At 36.1% G+C, this 17800-nt stretch overlaps 1 protein-coding gene across 5 annotated transcripts in view; it reads left to right on the forward strand.

The window, feature by feature from the left end:
* Positions 1-17737, forward strand: part of LOC117323117 (centrosomal protein of 112 kDa-like) — a 46995-nt gene extending 29258 nt beyond the window's left edge. For 2 of the 5 annotated variants that reach the window (XM_033878130.1, XM_033878135.1), the window contains 11 exons: positions 24-131; positions 1423-1605; positions 1820-1963; positions 2362-2448; positions 2556-2618; positions 6642-6694; positions 6974-7070; positions 9587-9640; positions 11905-11994; positions 12499-12564; positions 14629-17737. In XM_033878130.1, coding sequence (XP_033734021.1) covers positions 24-131; positions 1423-1605; positions 1820-1963; positions 2362-2448; positions 2556-2618; positions 6642-6694; positions 6974-7070; positions 9587-9640; positions 11905-11994; positions 12499-12564; positions 14629-14772 — 1089 coding nt within the window. In that variant the 3' untranslated portion in view covers positions 14773-17737. The remainder of the gene's footprint in view (positions 1-23; positions 132-1422; positions 1606-1819; positions 1964-2361; positions 2449-2555; positions 2619-6641; positions 6695-6973; positions 7071-9586; positions 9641-11904; positions 11995-12498; positions 12565-14628) is intronic. The other 3 variants (XM_033878133.1, XM_033878132.1, XM_033878134.1) reach the window with 3 other exon arrangements.
* The last annotated feature ends 63 nt before the right edge of the window (positions 17738-17800 follow it).

Genomic DNA, 17800 nt, shown 5'->3' on the forward strand with positions numbered 1-17800 from the left:
TCTGAATGCTTCTGTATCAACAGATGGAGAGAGTGGAAACAGACTTGAATAAGTCTAAACAAGCACGCGAGAGACAAGCTCGTGAGTTTAACAAACAGTTGGAGGATGAACGAGCACAGCACGAACGACAGGTCAGTGTTACACTACATCATGTTTTTGTCTTAGTGGCAGTATTTTAATAACCAACATGTGAAACTTCATTGTTTTAAGTAGAATTTATTTATTTCATTATAAAGGTTCTGATTTAATGAAACATAAAAAGTTTCATACTTACTGGTAGATTTAGTCAGTATATTTATATCATTATGTAAAATGAGCTATTTCCAGTACTTTAAAATGTAGATCCAATTATGACATATACATCCCAAAATAACAGAGAGAAAATTCAATCAAATAGTCTTATTTTTATCTTAATTTCTTACCCCAGTATATTCCACACCCATCCTTAACTTTGAACATCTTACTGGGTACCTATAGACATGGAGACTTCCTTCTGATTAGTCAAACCTAGACCTAGGTGATGAGGCTGTAACCTTAGACCTAAGTGATGAGGCTGTAACCTTAGACCTAAGTGATGAGGCTGTAACCTTAGACCTAAGTGATGAGGCTGTAATATGTAAAACCTTAGACCTAAGTGATGAAGCTGTAATATGTAAAACCTCAGACCTAAGTGATGAGGCTGTAACCTCAGACCTAAGTGATGAGGCTGTATTATGTAAAACCTCAGACCTAAGTGATGAGGCTGTAATATGTAAAACCTTAGACCTAAGTGATGAGGCTGTATTATGTAAAACCTTAGACCTAAGTGATGAGGCTGTATTATGTAAAACCTTAGACCTAAGTGATGAGGCTGTATTATGTAAAACCTTAGACCTAAGTGATGAGGCTGTAATATGTAAAACCTTAGACCTAAGTGATGAGGCTGTACTCTGTAAAACCTCAGACCTAAGTGATGAGGCTGTATTATGTAAAACCTCAGACCTAAGTGATGAGGCTGTAATATGTAAAACCTCAGACCTAAGTGATGAAGCTGTAATATGTAAAACCTCAGACCTAAGTGATGAGGCTGTAATATATAAAACCTTAGACCTAAGTGATGAGGCTGTAACCTTAGACCTAAGTGATGAGGCTGTACTCTGTAAAACCTCAGACCTAAGTGATGAGGCTGTAATATGTAAAACCTTAGACCTAAGTGATGAGGCTGTATTGTGTAAAACCTCAGACCTAAGTGATGAGGCTGTATTATGTAAAACCTCAGACCTAAGTGATGAGGCTGTAATATGTAAAACCTCAGACCTAAGTGATGAGGCTGTAATATGTAAAACCTTAGACCTAAGTGATGAGGCTGTATTGTGTAAAACCTCAGACCTAAGTGATGAGGCCGTATATGTTTTATCTTTGTGTTTATTACTCTACCTTTAGATGGTGGAACTGAAGTTGACACTGGAACATGACAAGGCACAGATGTTACAAGACTTCCACAAACAGAAGGAGATGGTCCTGTCACAACACGAGAAAGATTTCCAGGATCTCAAGGAAAACCACCAGTCTGAGCTCTATGACCTTGACACAAGGATGCGGGAACGCACTGACCGTGATGCCAAAGTCAGTATATTACATTTACATTTTCTTAATGCATTTTTTTAACGACATGGCGATTACAATGTATTAAGTTTCATTCATAATAATTTTATTTACCTTATATGGTAAAAAATCAATATAACCTGAGCTGCCTGATAAATAGTTTATGAACTTAGATCAGATAAAGCAGAATAAAGAATAACTATTGATAGTCTAACAACTTGATTATATTCTACAGAAAATTTCGAGTGTTGAGCGACAGAACCAGGAATTAAGAGAAGAAATAGTGCAGGCAAATCAGCTACGCAAACAACAGTTAGTTGAGCTAGGTCTGCTGAGGGAGGAGGAGAAACAAAAAATGCAGAGGGAACAGGAGTCAGAGGTAATACTCATACAAGTCTGACACTTCAGTATGACAGCACTATAACTGATGTGACATTTCAGTGTGACAGGACTATAACTGATATGACATTTAATGTGACAGCACTATAAATGAAGAAACATTTCAGTATGACATCACTATATCTGAAATGACATTTCAGTGTGATAGCTCTATAACTGATTTGAAATTTCAGTGTGACAGCGCTATAACTGAAGTTACTTTTCAGTATGACAGTACTATAACTGATTTGACCTTATGATGTAAATGATACAGAAATAGACTTATCTGATTAACTGTTATACATTAGTGATAGATAAAAATATTTATATAAATATTAATCTTCCTGATGAAAAAAATTTGTTATATAAATATTAATCTTCCTGATGTTTTGTTTCTAGTTGGCAAGGTTGAGATCAGAGATGGAACAACAGAGACTGGACTTGCAGAAAACTCACAGTACAGAGATGGAGAAGATGTTAGAAAAGGTCTGTTTGTTTGTCCATTGAACATTAATCTCTGTCAAATTTCTAGATTGATTCTCTTACTAGAAATGTTAATAAATGTAACTTTTATTGTCATTTCTTTTCCTTAGACTAATGGAAGATTGAAAGATATTGAAAAGGAATACATGCAGAGAGGGCAGAAGGCTACAGAGGTAAGTGGTGCCTTTGGTTGCAGATTTGAAGGAGTCTAAAAAAAATTCATAATATCATTTCGTTGATGACTCCATTTCCCCTACATCTTTCATTGATAGGCTACCTTTATACTAAATGTTTTCACATCAACTTTGTTCAACTGTTTGTGACAGTCATCAAGGAGAAAGAATAATATCACAAATATTGTGTTGCCTACTTTGTAACTATCTGTTGTGTTATCTGTAGTGTTATTTGTGGTGTTATCTGTAGTGTTATATGTGGTGTTATTTGTGGTGTTATTTGTGCTGTTATCTGTAGTGTTATTTGTGGTGTTATCTGTGGTGTTATCTGTAGTGTTATTTGTGGTGTTATCTATGGTGTTATCTGTAGTGTTATCTGTGGTGTTATTTGTGGTGTTATCTGTGGTGTTATCTGTGGTGTTATCTGTAGTGTTATCTGGTGTTATATGTAGTGTTATCTGTGGTGTTATCTGTAGTGTTATATGTGGTGTTATTTGTGGTGTTATTTGTGCTGTTATCTGTAGTGTTATTTGTGGTGTTATATGTAGTGTTATCTGTGGTGTTATCTTTAGTGTTATCTGTGGTGTTATATGTAGTGTTATCTGTGGTGTTATCTGTAGTGTTATCTGGTGTTATATGTAGTGTTATCTGTGGTGTTATCTGTGGTGTTATATGTAGTGTTATCTGGTGTTATATATAGTGTTATATGTGGTGTTATCTGTGGTGTTATCTGTAGTGTTATCTGTGGGTGTTATATGCAGTGTTATCTGTGGTGTTATCTGGTATTATCTGTAGTGTTATCTGTGGTGTTATCTGTAGTGTTATCTGGTGTTATATGTAGTGTTATCTGTAGTGTTATCTGTAGTGTAATCTGTGGTGTTATCTGTACTGTTATCTGTGGTGTTATATGTAGTGTTATATGTGGTGTTATCTGTAATGTTGTCTGTGGTGTTATCTGTAGTGTTATCTGTGGTGTTATCTGTAGTGTTATCTGTGGTGTTATCTGGTGTTATATGTAGTGTTATCTGTAGTGTTATCTGTGGTGTTATCTGGTGTTATCTGTGGTGTTATCTGTAGTGTTATATGTAGTGTTATCTGTAGTGTTATTTGTGGTGTTATCTGTAGTGTTATCTGTGGTGTTATCTGTAGTGTTATCTGTGGTGTTATCTGTAGTGTTGTCTGTGGTGTTATCTGTGGTGTTATCTGTAGTGTTATATGTAGTGTTGTCTATAGTGTTATCTGAAGTGTTATCTGTGGTGTTATATGTGGTGTTATCTGTAGTGTTAACTGTGGTGTTATCTGAAGTGGTATTTGTGGTGTTATCTGTGGTGTTATCTGTAGTGTTATTTGTGGTGTTATCTGTAGTGTTATCTGTGGTGTTATCTGTAGTGTTATCTGTAGTGTTATTTGTGGTGTTATCTGTAGTGTTATCTGTAGTGTTATCTGTGGTGTTATATGTGGTGTTATCTGTAGTGTTATCTGTGGTGTTATCTGTAGTGTTATATGTAGTGTTATCTGTGGTGTTATATGTGGTGTTATCTGTAGTGTTAACTGTGGTGTTATCTGTAGTGGTATTTGTGGTGTTATCTGTGGTGTTATCTGTAGTGTTATTTGTGGTGTTATCTGTAGTGTTATCTGTGGTGTTATCTGTAGTGTTATCTGTAGTGTTATTTGTGGTGTTATCTGTAGTGTTATCTGTAGTGTTATCTGTAGTGTTATCTGTGGTGTTATCTGTGGTGTTATATGTGGTGTTATCTGTAGTGTTATCTGTGGTGTTATCTGTAGTGTTATATGTAGTGTTATCTGTGGTGTTATATGTAGTGTTATCTGTGGTGTTATCTGTAGTGTTATCTGGTGTTATATGTAGTGTTATCTGTGGTGTTATCTGTGGTGTTATATGTAGTGTTATCTGGTGTTATATATAGTGTTATATGTGGTGTTATCTGTGGTGTTATCTGTAGTGTTATCTGTGGTGTTATATGCAGTGTTATCTGTGGTGTTATCTGGTATTATCTGTAGTGTTATCTGTGGTGTTATCTGTAGTGTTATCTGGTGTTATATGTAGTGTTATCTGTAGTGTTATCTGTAGTGTAATCTGTGGTGTTATCTGTACTGTTATCTGTGGTGTTATATGTAGTGTTATATGTGGTGTTATCTGTAATGTTGTCTGTGGTGTTATCTGTAGTGTTATCTGTAGTGTTATCTGTGGTGTTATCTGTAGTGTTATCTGTGGTGTTATCTGGTGTTATATGTAGTGTTATCTGTAGTGTTATCTGTGGTGTTATCTGGTGTTATCTGTGGTGTTATCTGTAGTGTTATATGTAGTGTTATCTGTAGTGTTATTTGTGGTGTTATCTGTAGTGTTATCTGTGGTGTTATCTGTAGTGTTATCTGTGGTGTTATCTGTAGTGTTGTCTGTGGTGTTATCTGTGGTGTTATCTGTAGTGTTATATGTAGTGTTGTCTATAGTGTTATCTGAAGTGTTATCTGTGGTGTTATATGTGGTGTTATCTGTAGTGTTAACTGTGGTGTTATCTGTAGTGGTATTTGTGGTGTTATCTGTGGTGTTATCTGTAGTGTTATTTGTGGTGTTATCTGTAGTGTTATCTGTGGTGTTATCTGTAGTGTTATCTGTAGTGTTATTTGTGGTGTTATCTGTAGTGTTATCTGTAGTGTTATCTGTGGTGTTATCTGTGGTGTTATATGTGGTGTTATCTGTAGTGTTATCTGTGGTGTTATCTGTAGTGTTATATGTGGTGTTATCTGTGGTGTTATATGTAGTGTTATCTGGTGTTATATATAGTGTTATATGTGGTGTTATCTGTAGTGTTATCTGTGGTGTTATATGTAGTGTTATCTGTGGTGTTATCTGGTATTATCTGTAGTGTTATCTGTGGTGTTATCTGTAGTGTTATCTGGTGTTATATGTAGTGTTATCTGTAGTGTTATCTGTAGTGTAATCTGTGGTGTTATCTGTACTGTTATCTGTGGTGTTATATGTAGTGTTATATGTGGTGTTATCTGTAGTGTTATCTGTGGTGTTATCTGGTGTTATATGTAGTGTTATCTGTAGTGTTATCTGTGGTGTTATCTGGTGTTATCTGTGGTGTTATCTGTAGTGTTATATGTAGTGTTATCTGTAGTGTTATTTGTGGTGTTATCTGTAGTGTTATCTGTGGTGTTATCTGTAGTGTTATCTGTGGTGTTATCTGTGGTGTTGTCTGTGGTGTTATCTGTGGTGTTATCTGTAGTGTTATATGTAGTGTTGTCTATAGTGTTATCTGAAGTGTTATCTGTGGTGTTATATGTGGTGTTATCTGTAGTGTTTTCTGTGGTGTTATCTGTAGTGTTATTTGTGGTGTTATCTGTGGTGTTATCTGTAGTGTTATTTGTGGTGTTATCTGTAGTGTTATCTGTGGTGTTATCTGTAGTGTTATCTGTAGTGTTATTTGTGGTGTTATCTGTAGTGTTATCTGTAGTGTTATCTGTAGTGTTATCTGTGGTGTTATCTGTGGTGTTATATGTGGTGTTATCTGTAGTGTTATCTGTGGTGTTATCTGTAGTGTTATATGTAGTGTTATCTGTGGTGTTATATGTAGTGTTATCTGTAGTGTTATCTGTAGTGTTATCTGTGGTGTTATATGTGGTGTTATCTGTAGTGTTATCTGTGGTGTTATCTGTAGTGTTATCTGTGGTGTTATCTGTAGTGTTATATGTAGTGTTATCTGTAGTGTTATCTGTGGTGTTATCTGTAGTGTTATCTGTGGTGTTGTCTGTAGTGTTATATGTGGTGTTATCTGTAGTGTTATCTGTGGTGTTATCTGTAGTGTTATCTGAAGTGTTATCTGTGGTGTTATCTGTAATGTTATCTGTGGTGTAATCTGTAGTGTTATATGTAGTGTTATTTGTGGTGTTATCTGAAGTGTTATATGTGGTGTTATCTGTAGTGTTATCTGTAGTGTTATCTGTAGTGTTATCTGTGGTGTTATCTGAAGTGTTAACTGAATACCTTTTGTCTTGTAGACGATAGCAGAACTACAGGCAACATGTAACCATCTGAGAGAGGAAATTAAAAGGTGTGTAGAAATGTTTAAAACCATAATGAGTTTATACATAAAACTTGTATATGTAACTGCAAAAAACGGCTTTAGAGAATGTATCATAAATTATAAAGAACACCGATCTCATGTATGTTGATATCTTCAAATCAAAATAGAATATTGTAAGTATTATTCAAAGGGATTTAAAAAGAAAAGTTTGTAACATCCTAGAAAGCATTGATAGATGGAATTTAAGAAGTGAAACCTTTCAGAGTTTTGAAACAAAAGTTATTTTTGACTTGCTTTGATGTGTAGGATACAAGACGGGAGCGAGAAAAAGATCCACGACACCAACAATAAATACAAAGAGGAAACCAAGTACATCAAGAGACAGTACAGTAACAATGTTGAGGTAAGGGCAGATAACTGTGTTTGGTCTTTAGGTTAGGGCAGATTTCTGTAATCACTCTTTAGGTAAGGACAGATAACTGTGTTTGGACTTTAGGCAAGGGCAGATTTCTTTAATCACTCTTTAGGTAAGGACAGATAATTGTGATCACTCTTTAGGTAAGGACAGATAATTGTGATCACTCTTTAGGTAAGGGCAGATAAATGTGATCACTCTTTAGGTAAGGGCAGATAACTGTGATCACTCTTAGGTAAGGGCAGATAACTGTGATCACTCTTTAAATAAGGGCAGATAACTTTGATCACTCTTTAGGTAAGGGCAGATAACTGTGATCACTCTTTAGGTAAGGGCAGATAACTGTGATCACTCTTTAGGTAAGGGCAGACAACTGTGATCACTTTACATAAGGGCATATAACTGTGAACACTCTTTAGGTAAGGGCAGATAACTGTGATCACTCTTTAGGTAAGATCATCAGATAATTGTGATTACACTTTACGTAAGGGCAGATAATTGTGAATACACTTTAGACAAGGGCAGATAACTGTGATTACTCTTTATGTAAGGGCAGGTTAGTTATTAGAAACAATGTTTGAAAGGAAACATGACAACAGGCTGTTTTTCAGCAGATTGGAATTTCTTACTTAATATGATTTTTTTTCACTGTTTTGAAGCCCCACAAATTGAACAAGAGTAACAAATAAATACAGGTTTTATTTCTAAACATTTTAATACAAACTTCAATAAAGGGGTTTTACATAAAAAAATTTTGGGGCAAGAACTTAGGAAAAGGATAAGAGGAGGTAAAATGTTTAAATAAAAGGGAGATAACTTTAATAGAGTAGTTTTAAGGTAAGAGCAGATCATTTAGATATTTGATAATTTGATAATGTGAAATACAATGGTTTTGAATATAACAAGAAATAGCGTCGTTCTTAGATGTTTCTATTTGAGAAAAAAATATCTGTTGATCTTATAAGTTGATGTTATAACATTTGTTTCGTGAGTGTCATGGTATACAGTCTTGTCTTATTGGGATAACTTACTGGTGAAGGGATTTAATGAATCCTATATCATTATGCTAAACTTTCATTTATGTTTATTTTAATGTCTAACTGTCACATTAAATCACTCACGTTCACCATGGTACAGGTAAGCTTGTGATGAAAAGGGAACCATTTACTAATTCTATATCACAGCAATGACATCTGAGCAGTGACTATTAACTATGATGAACTTGTGTTCTCCATTTACTGGATACTGTAATGACCTTGTAGCTTTGAACTGTAGTGAACTTCTAGTGAACCTGAACTTTGTTGACCTTGTAGAAGTAAACACTTTGACATTGAACAGCTTTGACCTTGTAGTTTCCTTGAATCATCCTGATCTGTAGTGATCTTGTAGTAAGTTTGATCTATTGACAGCTTTGACCTTAAGGTAACCTTATACCTTAGTGGTGACCTCAGGTGACCATGACCTTGACATTCTATCTACACTAACTAGTAGCTATGTAGCTTATCTCCTTATGACTTAGATCTGTCACTAGTTAGGTGACCTTGAAATAAACTAGAGTGACTGGTAGATAGTGACTGCTAGATCTGTCATTAGTTTGGTGACCTTGAAATAAACTAGAGTGACTGGTAGATCTGTCATTAGTTAGGTGACCTTGAAGTAAACTAGTGTGACTGGTAGAGCTGTCATTAGTTAGGTGACCTTGAAGTAAACTAGAGTGACTGGTAGATCTAGATCTGTCATTAGTTAGGTGACCTTGAAATAAACTAGATTGACAGGTAGATCTAGATCTGTCATTAGTTAGGTGACCTTGAAATAAACTAGATTGACAGGTAGATCTGTCATTAGTTTGGTGACCTTGAAATAAACTAGAGTGACTGGTAGAAAGTGACTGATAGATCTGTCATTAGTTAGGTGACCTTGAAATAAACTAGAGTGACTGGTAGATAGTGACTTGTAGATCTGTGATTAGTTTGGTGACCTTGAAGTAAACTAGAGTGACTGGTAGAAAGTGACTGGTAGATCTGTCATTAGTTAGGTGACCTTGAAATAAACTAGAGTGACTGGTAGATCTAGATCTGTCATTAGTTAGGTGACCTTGAAATAAACTAGATTGACAGGTAGATCTGTCATTAGTTTGGTGACCTTGAAATAAACTAGAGTGACTGGTAGATAGTGACTGGTAGATCTGTCATTAGTTAGGTTGATTAGTTAGGTGACCTTGAAATAAACTAGAGTGACTGGTAGATAGTGACTGGTAGATCTAGATCTGTCATTAATTAGGTGACTTTGAAATAAACTAGAGTGACTGGTAGATAGTGACTGGTAGATCAGCATTAGTTTGGTGACCTTGAAATAAACTAGAGTGACTGGTAGATCTGTCATTAGTTTGGTGACCTTGAAGTAAACTAGAGTGACTGGTAGATAGTGACTGGTAGATAATTATAAACTTAAAAGTTATAAGAGTGAGACTTTAGCAGACGTTAGTTTATAAGTTTATTTTACAGAACCTACAGACAGAGTTGGAATCTCAGGAGGCCTGGGCTAAGGCCTGGAGCTGGGTAAAGTCGCGTGAATTAACACTCTCTCTCGTAGTCTTACTTTGACAGAGTAGACTGTATTAAGTAGGCCCACTCTCATCATACAGAGACTATTGTCATACAGAAATATCTCCAAAAGTTAGGGCCTTAATGCTACGTAGATTTCTGTTGAAGGCAGTGCTTTGCCATACGTATCTGATATCTGGTAGTCAGATCATTGTCAGATATCACTTAGGGCCTAACTGTACAGACATCTCTTGTAAATAATGCTTTCTGATACAGACGTCTGATAGTCAGAGTATTAACAGATACATATATCACTAAAAATTAGGGCCTTACCATACAGATAATCTATTGTAGGCAGAGCTTTGTCATAAGGATATGGGATATCTTTAATTCAACACATTATTCCTGAAATGTAAGACCTTGCTGTTCAGATATCTCATGTAGACAGTGCTTTGTTGTAGAGATATCTGGGATATCTGACAGTCCTTTGTAGTTGGTGCTTTTAAGAAATCACGGGTAGTTATTATTTACGTAAGAGAGGCCTTCTGTAGTCGGGCACAGGCCCTGGAATATAATAATCCTGTGTTCATGTTGTGATGTTGTTTCCGCATGGATTTATTTTCTTGAGTGGCTTACTTCAGAGGAGTTTATGTAGTACAGTTAATGTGATCATACAAAATTTACATTTTTACTAACCGGTATACAGGTGGCTTTATTTCCAGATTGTGTTAGACAATAATGGGGGAATATGAACAAAGACTGAGGCCCTGGGTGTCACAAGTTACCACCTGATTGCTGTAGTGTACAGTAGATGTTTGTAGAATGTTCCCTCAGGGGGTTATCTCCCTTTGTATCATTTGCTGTAGAACTCTGTAGTTGTCACCAAAGTAAAAATAGTTTTAAGTTTCTTCTGTCTGTAAGTGTTCATAATGTACATTTAACTTTGATTTTAATTTAGCTTTGTTTATATGTGAATATGTAGCCAACATTTTCATTTTAGGAGAGCATCAAAGAATGATTGAAATTCGACAAGATGTATCGATTAAACTTTGTTATGTCTTTGTCTCTATGTAAACCAGATATAACAATGACAATCATAGAACTGTAAATGCATGTTCATTATGACTTTCGTATACTGTTAATGTATCCATGACATTGACATTCAGGGAGGTGGTAAATAGAATGACAGACATAATACTCCTGGTCTGCTCTAAATAGTTAATGTGTCATTATAAACTATTATTAAACTGATTATTACATAGCAAAGACAATCATCCAAAGTTGTGGTTGACTCCATCAACATTGGGTATTGTTGTCTCCACAAAAAATTTCAGATTTCCAAGAAATATTTTTTGTATCGGTTACTTGCCCATGTTTGATTTTTTTTTTTTTTTTTTGCAAACAAAAAGGTGCATAATTTGTGTTTTAGGTTCCTGATTTCCAGTTAATAGAGAAATTCTTAAGCTTTACTATGTAAAAACGAAGAAATATCCACATGGGTAACAAATAAAAAAAAAACGCTTAAGCCATGTTTAAACATCTTGGTAGTGACCAAGATTTTAGGAACCTAAAACACACTTTCTTTTGCTTAACCTAGCATCATGTATAATAATACATACTGGTTATGGTGCGTCATTAAACTAACACTTTGGTGGATTGCTGTCAGTACAGGATGTTTGTGGTTGTTTTGGGTTTGTATGGAATAACACATGTAATGGTAGTTTTGTCTGCTGAGTGTTTACTTTCAGTTGATGTGTGACTCGCCAAATTCTTCAGTTGGCATTTCAGATAACCAGGTTTAAGTAATTCTCCATTAATTCGGTGATTTTATTGAAATTGCTTTGATCCAATTTTTATGAAACATTAGTTTGTAGAAATATTATTATTTCCATTTTATACTGCCGGTATATGCACTGTATAAATCTGTGTTAGTTGGACTTTATTGTTTTGAAAATGTCTGGTATCAGTTTCCCCATTGGATGTGGAAAAGTATGTGCCAACCTGTTCATCTCTGTTGATTTTCTCTATACACTGCCACTCCGAATTCAATTCAGTTTAAGACCCATGCAGGCTTCCATTGAGGCCAGCATGGTTATTTTGACATGATAAAACATGCCACTTTGTGTCTTCAGTACTTTGATGTACTTTGTGTGTGTTACAGAGTCTTCAGTACTTTGATGTACTTTGTGTGTGTTACAGAGTCTTCGGTACTTTGATGTACTTAGTGTGTGTGTTACAGTGACTTCAGTACTTTGATGTACTTTGTGTGTGTGTTACAGAGCCTTCAGAAGGAAGTGGAAGCCCAGCAGAACCGTGTCAGGACTCTGGAACGTCGACTGGACCAACAGGAGTCAGACTTTGAAGAAAAGGTGAACATTGATTGGATACTTCCTTAATACACACCAAATGTGTACTGTTTTGTTTTATTGTACAGTTCATATGTATAGTTTTCTAAAGTTGTCTTTGTTAAAATGTCTATCAGCTAATTCATTACATAATTATACTTCTTCTACTGCTGAATTACAGTCTCAGTTCCTGTTAAACCATCCATAAGTAACCTTGTTGTGGATATAAAATAATCCTAAACCAATATTTACTTATTAAAAAAAAAAAAGAAATAAACATTAATGGAAATGTTTTACACTATCAAAAACGAAATAAATATTACTGGAAATGTTTACACTATCAATTAGTAGGCACCCATTAGAATGCTGTATAGTGCCAGAAACAAATCAGTGTATTGAAAGAAAGTGTCGAACTTATGAAAATTCTCATTCAGGACTACTTGTGGGCATTCGATTACCAACCTGTATATCAAGCTTAGAAATATATAATGAAAATTTATCTGTACAAATATCTTTCTTCTCCAACAGATGACCCAGTTGAAGCTTGCTTACGAGGAGAAGATGAGAGGAATGATGTCCCTCTCTGTGAGACAGGTGTGTACAGGGATTTAGGTATCCAGTGTATTATATATTTGTACAACATGTATTTCCATACTAACAGTATGTAACCTTGGCAGCAGAAGTACAGTGATGTACAGTAGACTAGTGGTAGGATACAGGGCTACGTGCCTGGAGGATCACTAGTTCAAGTCCTGGCATAGACAATGTATATAATTCAATAATATACTTTTACTGTGTTTTGTTTTAGTCGACTAGGCTGTAAATGAGCTCATGATACGGAAGTTCTGACCGAAATATTGTGTGCCAACCGTTAGTACTGAATTGCAGATCTGACTGTAAATGGCTGGTAGCTAAAATGCACAATAGCCAATAGATGGTATTTTATGAGCTGCTGTGAGATAGTATATTTATGTGATAAAATGGTATGTAAGAACTTGGAAATATTAGTCCTCCACCGAGAACCGGAGGTGGGGACTAGACAATTGTGTCGTCTTTCCATCCGTGTTCAAACTTTGTTTGGGTTCAATATCAATATCATACACAACTTCATACTTGGGACAGGTGTTCACCATGTGGGTTGTTTGACTTATATCAAGGGAGGGACTGTTATTGACTATATTGATTATGGTCTTGTTAATGTTTACAGGAAGTTATGATGTCAGATTTACAGTAGTATTTATTATTAGCTCACCTGGTCCGAAGGACCAAGGTGAGCTTATGCCATACCGTGTCGTCCGTCGTCCGTCCGTCAACAATTGACTTATTTGACTTCTTCTTCATAACCGCTGATCGGAATTTCACCAAATTTGGTCAGAAGCATCCCTATGGGTAGGGGACTCAAAATTGTACAAATGATGGGGCTGACCCCCTGGGCGCCTCTAGGGCGGGGCCAAAAGGGGTCAATTTAGCTATTTTGATATAAATGACTTCTTCTCTGAAACCGAGCAATGGATATCGCTCATATTTGCTTGGTAGCATCACTATGTGGTGGGGATTCAAAATTGTACAAATGGTGGGGCGGACCCCCTGGGGGCCTCTGGGGCGGGGCCAAATGAGGTCAATCGGGCTATATTGATATAAACGACTTCTTCTCTGAAACCGAGCATTGGATATCGCTCATATTTTCCTGGTAGCATCACTATGTGGTGGGGATTCAAAATTGTACAAATGGTGGGGCTGACCCCCTGGGGGCCTCTGGGACGGGGCCAAATATGGTCAATCGGGCTATATTGATATAAACGACTTCTTCTCTGAAACCGAGCATTGGATATCGCTCTTATTTTCCTGGTAGCATCACTATGTGGTGGGGATTCAAAATTGTACAAATGGTGGGGCTGACCCCCCGGGGCGCTGAGGGGCGGGGCCAAACAGTGTCAATTTGGCTAAATTGATATAAACAACTTCTCCTCTGAAACTGAGCAATGGATATCTCACGTATTTGCCTTGTAGCACCTACTTGGGGTAGGAATTCAAAATTGTACAAATGGTGGGGCTAACCCCCTGGGTGTCTTAGGGGCAGGGCCAAAAAGGGCCAGTTTGGCTAGATTGATATAAACGACGTCTCCTCTGAAACTAAGCAATGGATATCTCACATATTTGACTGGTAATATCCCCTTGGGGTAGGGATTCAAAATTGTACAAATGATAGGGCTGACCCCCCTGAGGGCTGAGGGGTGGGCCAGAAGGGGTCAATTTGCCTAAATTGATATAAACAACTTCTTCTCTGAAACTAAGCAATGGATATATATATATCGCTCATATTCGCTTGGTAGCATCCCCTTGGGGTAGGGATTCAAAATTGTACAATTGGTGGGGCTGACCCCCGGGGGGCTGAGGGGCGGGGCCAAAAGGGATCAATTTGGCTAAATTGACATTTTTAGAATTACAATAAAAACAATGTTTATGTAACCATATAAAATGCATATGATATATATTGACATAGCAATACCAGTGGCAAATATACTTAAGCATAGTTCTTGTTTCATATCTCATGAAACCAGGTGAGCGATACAGGCCCTCTGGGCCTCTTGTTTTGTTTACAGGAAGTTATCGTCGTCAGATTTACAGTAATACATGTATTTATAACTTTGTTTACAGGAACTGGAGGACACTATAGACTCACTGAAGTCCCAGGTGAACTCACTACAACAGAGAAGTCTAATCTTACAGGAGGAGATCGACCTGAAGAACCAGTATACACTCAGTCAATTCCAGGCCAGCTCTCCCATCAAAGCTGTGTAGGATACACTCGGTCAATTCCAGGCCAGCTCTCCCATCAAAGCCGTGTAGGATACACTCAACCAATTCTGGGCCAGATCTCTCATCAAAGCTGTGTAGGATACTCGGTCAGTTCCAGGCCAGCTCTCCCATCAAAGCTGTGTAGGATACACTCAGTCAATTCCAGGCCAGCTCTCCCATCAAAGCTGTGTAGGATACTCTCAACTAATTCTAGGCCAGATCTCCCATCAAAGCTGTGTAGGATACTCTCAACTAATTCTAGGCCAGATCTCCCATCAAAGCGGTGTAGGATACTCTCAACTAATTCTGGGCCAGATCTCCCATCAAAGCTGTGTAGGATACTCGGTCAGTTCCAGGCCAGATCTCCCATCAAAGCGGTGTAGGATACTCTGTCAGTTCCAGGTCAGATCTCCCATCAAAGCCGTGTAGAATACACAAGCAAATCTCCTATCACCTTTGATGTATCCAAGTTAAAGAACAAAACACATTCCACAAAATGTTTCAGAACCAGTTCTGAGTGTTCATGAACCATTTTTGAATTCACATTGTTAAAATGTGTTTGATATTTATGATAGAAGATATGTTAGTTTGTATGGTAACATGTATGACGGACTGTGATAGTAGAATTCTCCGATTTGTTTGTAAGTCTAGATCTTTATATCATTGGTAACTGTTCATCAGAATGTCTGAACCAATGTTATCTGTACGTGAGGGCATTCCAATTTGAGTGATAGCGTTATTCTCTTGTTTAAGATTTTTTTCTTCCTTTTTTTTCTGATCAATATATTGAATATGAGTTCAAGTTGTCATTCATGTCGAGAACCGAATGTAAGACCTCAAACTAATTAAAACTTCAGTGATGTATGTTATGATATGGCCAGCATACATTACTCTGAACTCTACATGTGATTAGCCATTGATGTGCGTTCAGTTCTTTATACATATATTAACGGCTTTATAACTTTGACAGAAATTTTCATGTGGGTCCATAGAGTACATTTATTGTAGCTTATATAATGAATTCTTAGCATAAACTTGGCAATAAGACACCATATATTCATAGTGATCTTTAGGTATGCAGGGTAATTATTAATTAATTACTCGTGTTATAATTAGTGGGTCTGTTATTTTTAAGTAGAAGTTGTAGTACAGTTGTTAAGCTGAGATGAAGTAGATTAATATTTATACAGTAATTAATGGTTGTAGTTTTAATTTAATAACTGTAAGAAGAAAATATTTAAGAGTTATAATCAAATATAGACATTGTACATGATAAAGACACTTAAGTACATGTATTTGCTCAAGTACTATTTAAGTGCCTGTCTGGAAATAAGCCCGCACAAAAATTAGCAGTTCACTAAAATACAAACAAAATTAATTCTGTTTCATTGTCCAGCAATAATCCAACCCTTACTTCGAGTCACAAGTAATATAATATATGGCCTGGCTTATTACAGAATAGATATAGTAAGTATTACTTGTAGAAATGGTCTTATTCTGCTCGAAGTGTATTTATGGTTGAGAATGTGATTGCATATTTAAGATTGAATGATTGAAGTTGGGTAAACTATAATCTGACCTAATTCAAGGACAAGTATATTTCCCTTTCAGAGAATTCACTTTAGTGTTTGAATATCGAGTCAGATGGTTGAATATTCATGACTGATGGTTGAATATTCATCAGATAATTTGTAGGATTGCTATAATTTCCCCTTAGTTATACTCGAATGGCTGAGATCGTGTTAGTAAGACTTAACAGCTTGTGTATGAAAGGCATTATTCATATCTTTGACACTGTTGCAATATTACATCTCCTGAAGTGATTTCCTATATGTCATTATGAATCATGGAAAAAAAACCTTACATGTGTCTGTAATGCTCATTGAATGATGTGTAAAACTCAAAAAGTAGCTGTATAAAAATGTGGAGCACCAATACTATCATCATGTGATTGACCATGCATTATGTTTGTAAGATGTTGAAATTCTAATTCTAATTTTAGGTGTTGACAGAATCTCAACAAAGGATATGTATCGTTTGTCTGTGTTTTGTGCTTTGTGTTAACTCGACGTTGAGGCCAGCAGTGCTTTGTCTATTTATTATTTTAGTTTCAGCATCAATTTATCTGTGATATTTTTTGTAACAGTGAAACCTGTTTGGTCTGGATGAATCCTATACTTATGGTTTTGGACATTTCACAGGCAATAGAACCTTAGAAGCATCTGTTGCTTCTTAGGACTGTATGGAGCTTTGGAAGTGTACGTAGGACATTTCGGAGACAGCAGGTTCTTGGAAGCAACAAAGTTTCCAGGATTGTTGGAAATCCAGAACTGATTGTCAGAAGTGCACCAAACTTTCTTGAATCCAGATCAACTTGGTTTTACTGTATTTGTTTACATTTACTACACAATGTTTCTCTCCAACATACATGTCCTGTTACTGTTGAACTTATGCAAACTTGCCATTATATACATGCCTGTTTGAGTTACATAATTTACCTAGTAAGGTTTATCATGATGTTAAGATTTAATTCAATTCTAGGTACAGGGTTGTGTGTGATTTTGCTAATTTAATGTTTAAATACCTCCTGATTTTCTCACTGTTGGCACAGGTTCTTCATAATTCAATATGATTATACATTATAATTTTGGTAACATTTTACAGGAAAAATTGTTTTCGAGATGGTATGGAAGGCAATTGCAAGTATGAGAGATTTACACAGCCGTAAGTGTATTATGTTGTATTGTACAATTCATTCCTCTACACAAACATTAATTTTGCATAATGGTTCATTTCTTACCGAATCTTTCTATAAACCGTCCAAGTCTGAACATTTCAACAACCTAATCTCAACAACATTGTCAGTGTACATAACTATATATAGCCTGTATATATGTATATTCTAGTGTATAAATTACTGTACATTAAATGCCAGAATATCTATTATTATAATAAACAAAGAAATGTTTCATGTGTTTTCTATAGTCTTTGACCAGTCCCTACCAGGTAAGTTATTTTATATGTGGAGACC

The sequence above is a fragment of the Pecten maximus genome, chromosome 3 (assembly GCF_902652985.1).
Source record: "Pecten maximus chromosome 3, xPecMax1.1, whole genome shotgun sequence".
NCBI lineage: Eukaryota > Metazoa > Mollusca > Bivalvia > Pectinida > Pectinidae > Pecten > Pecten maximus.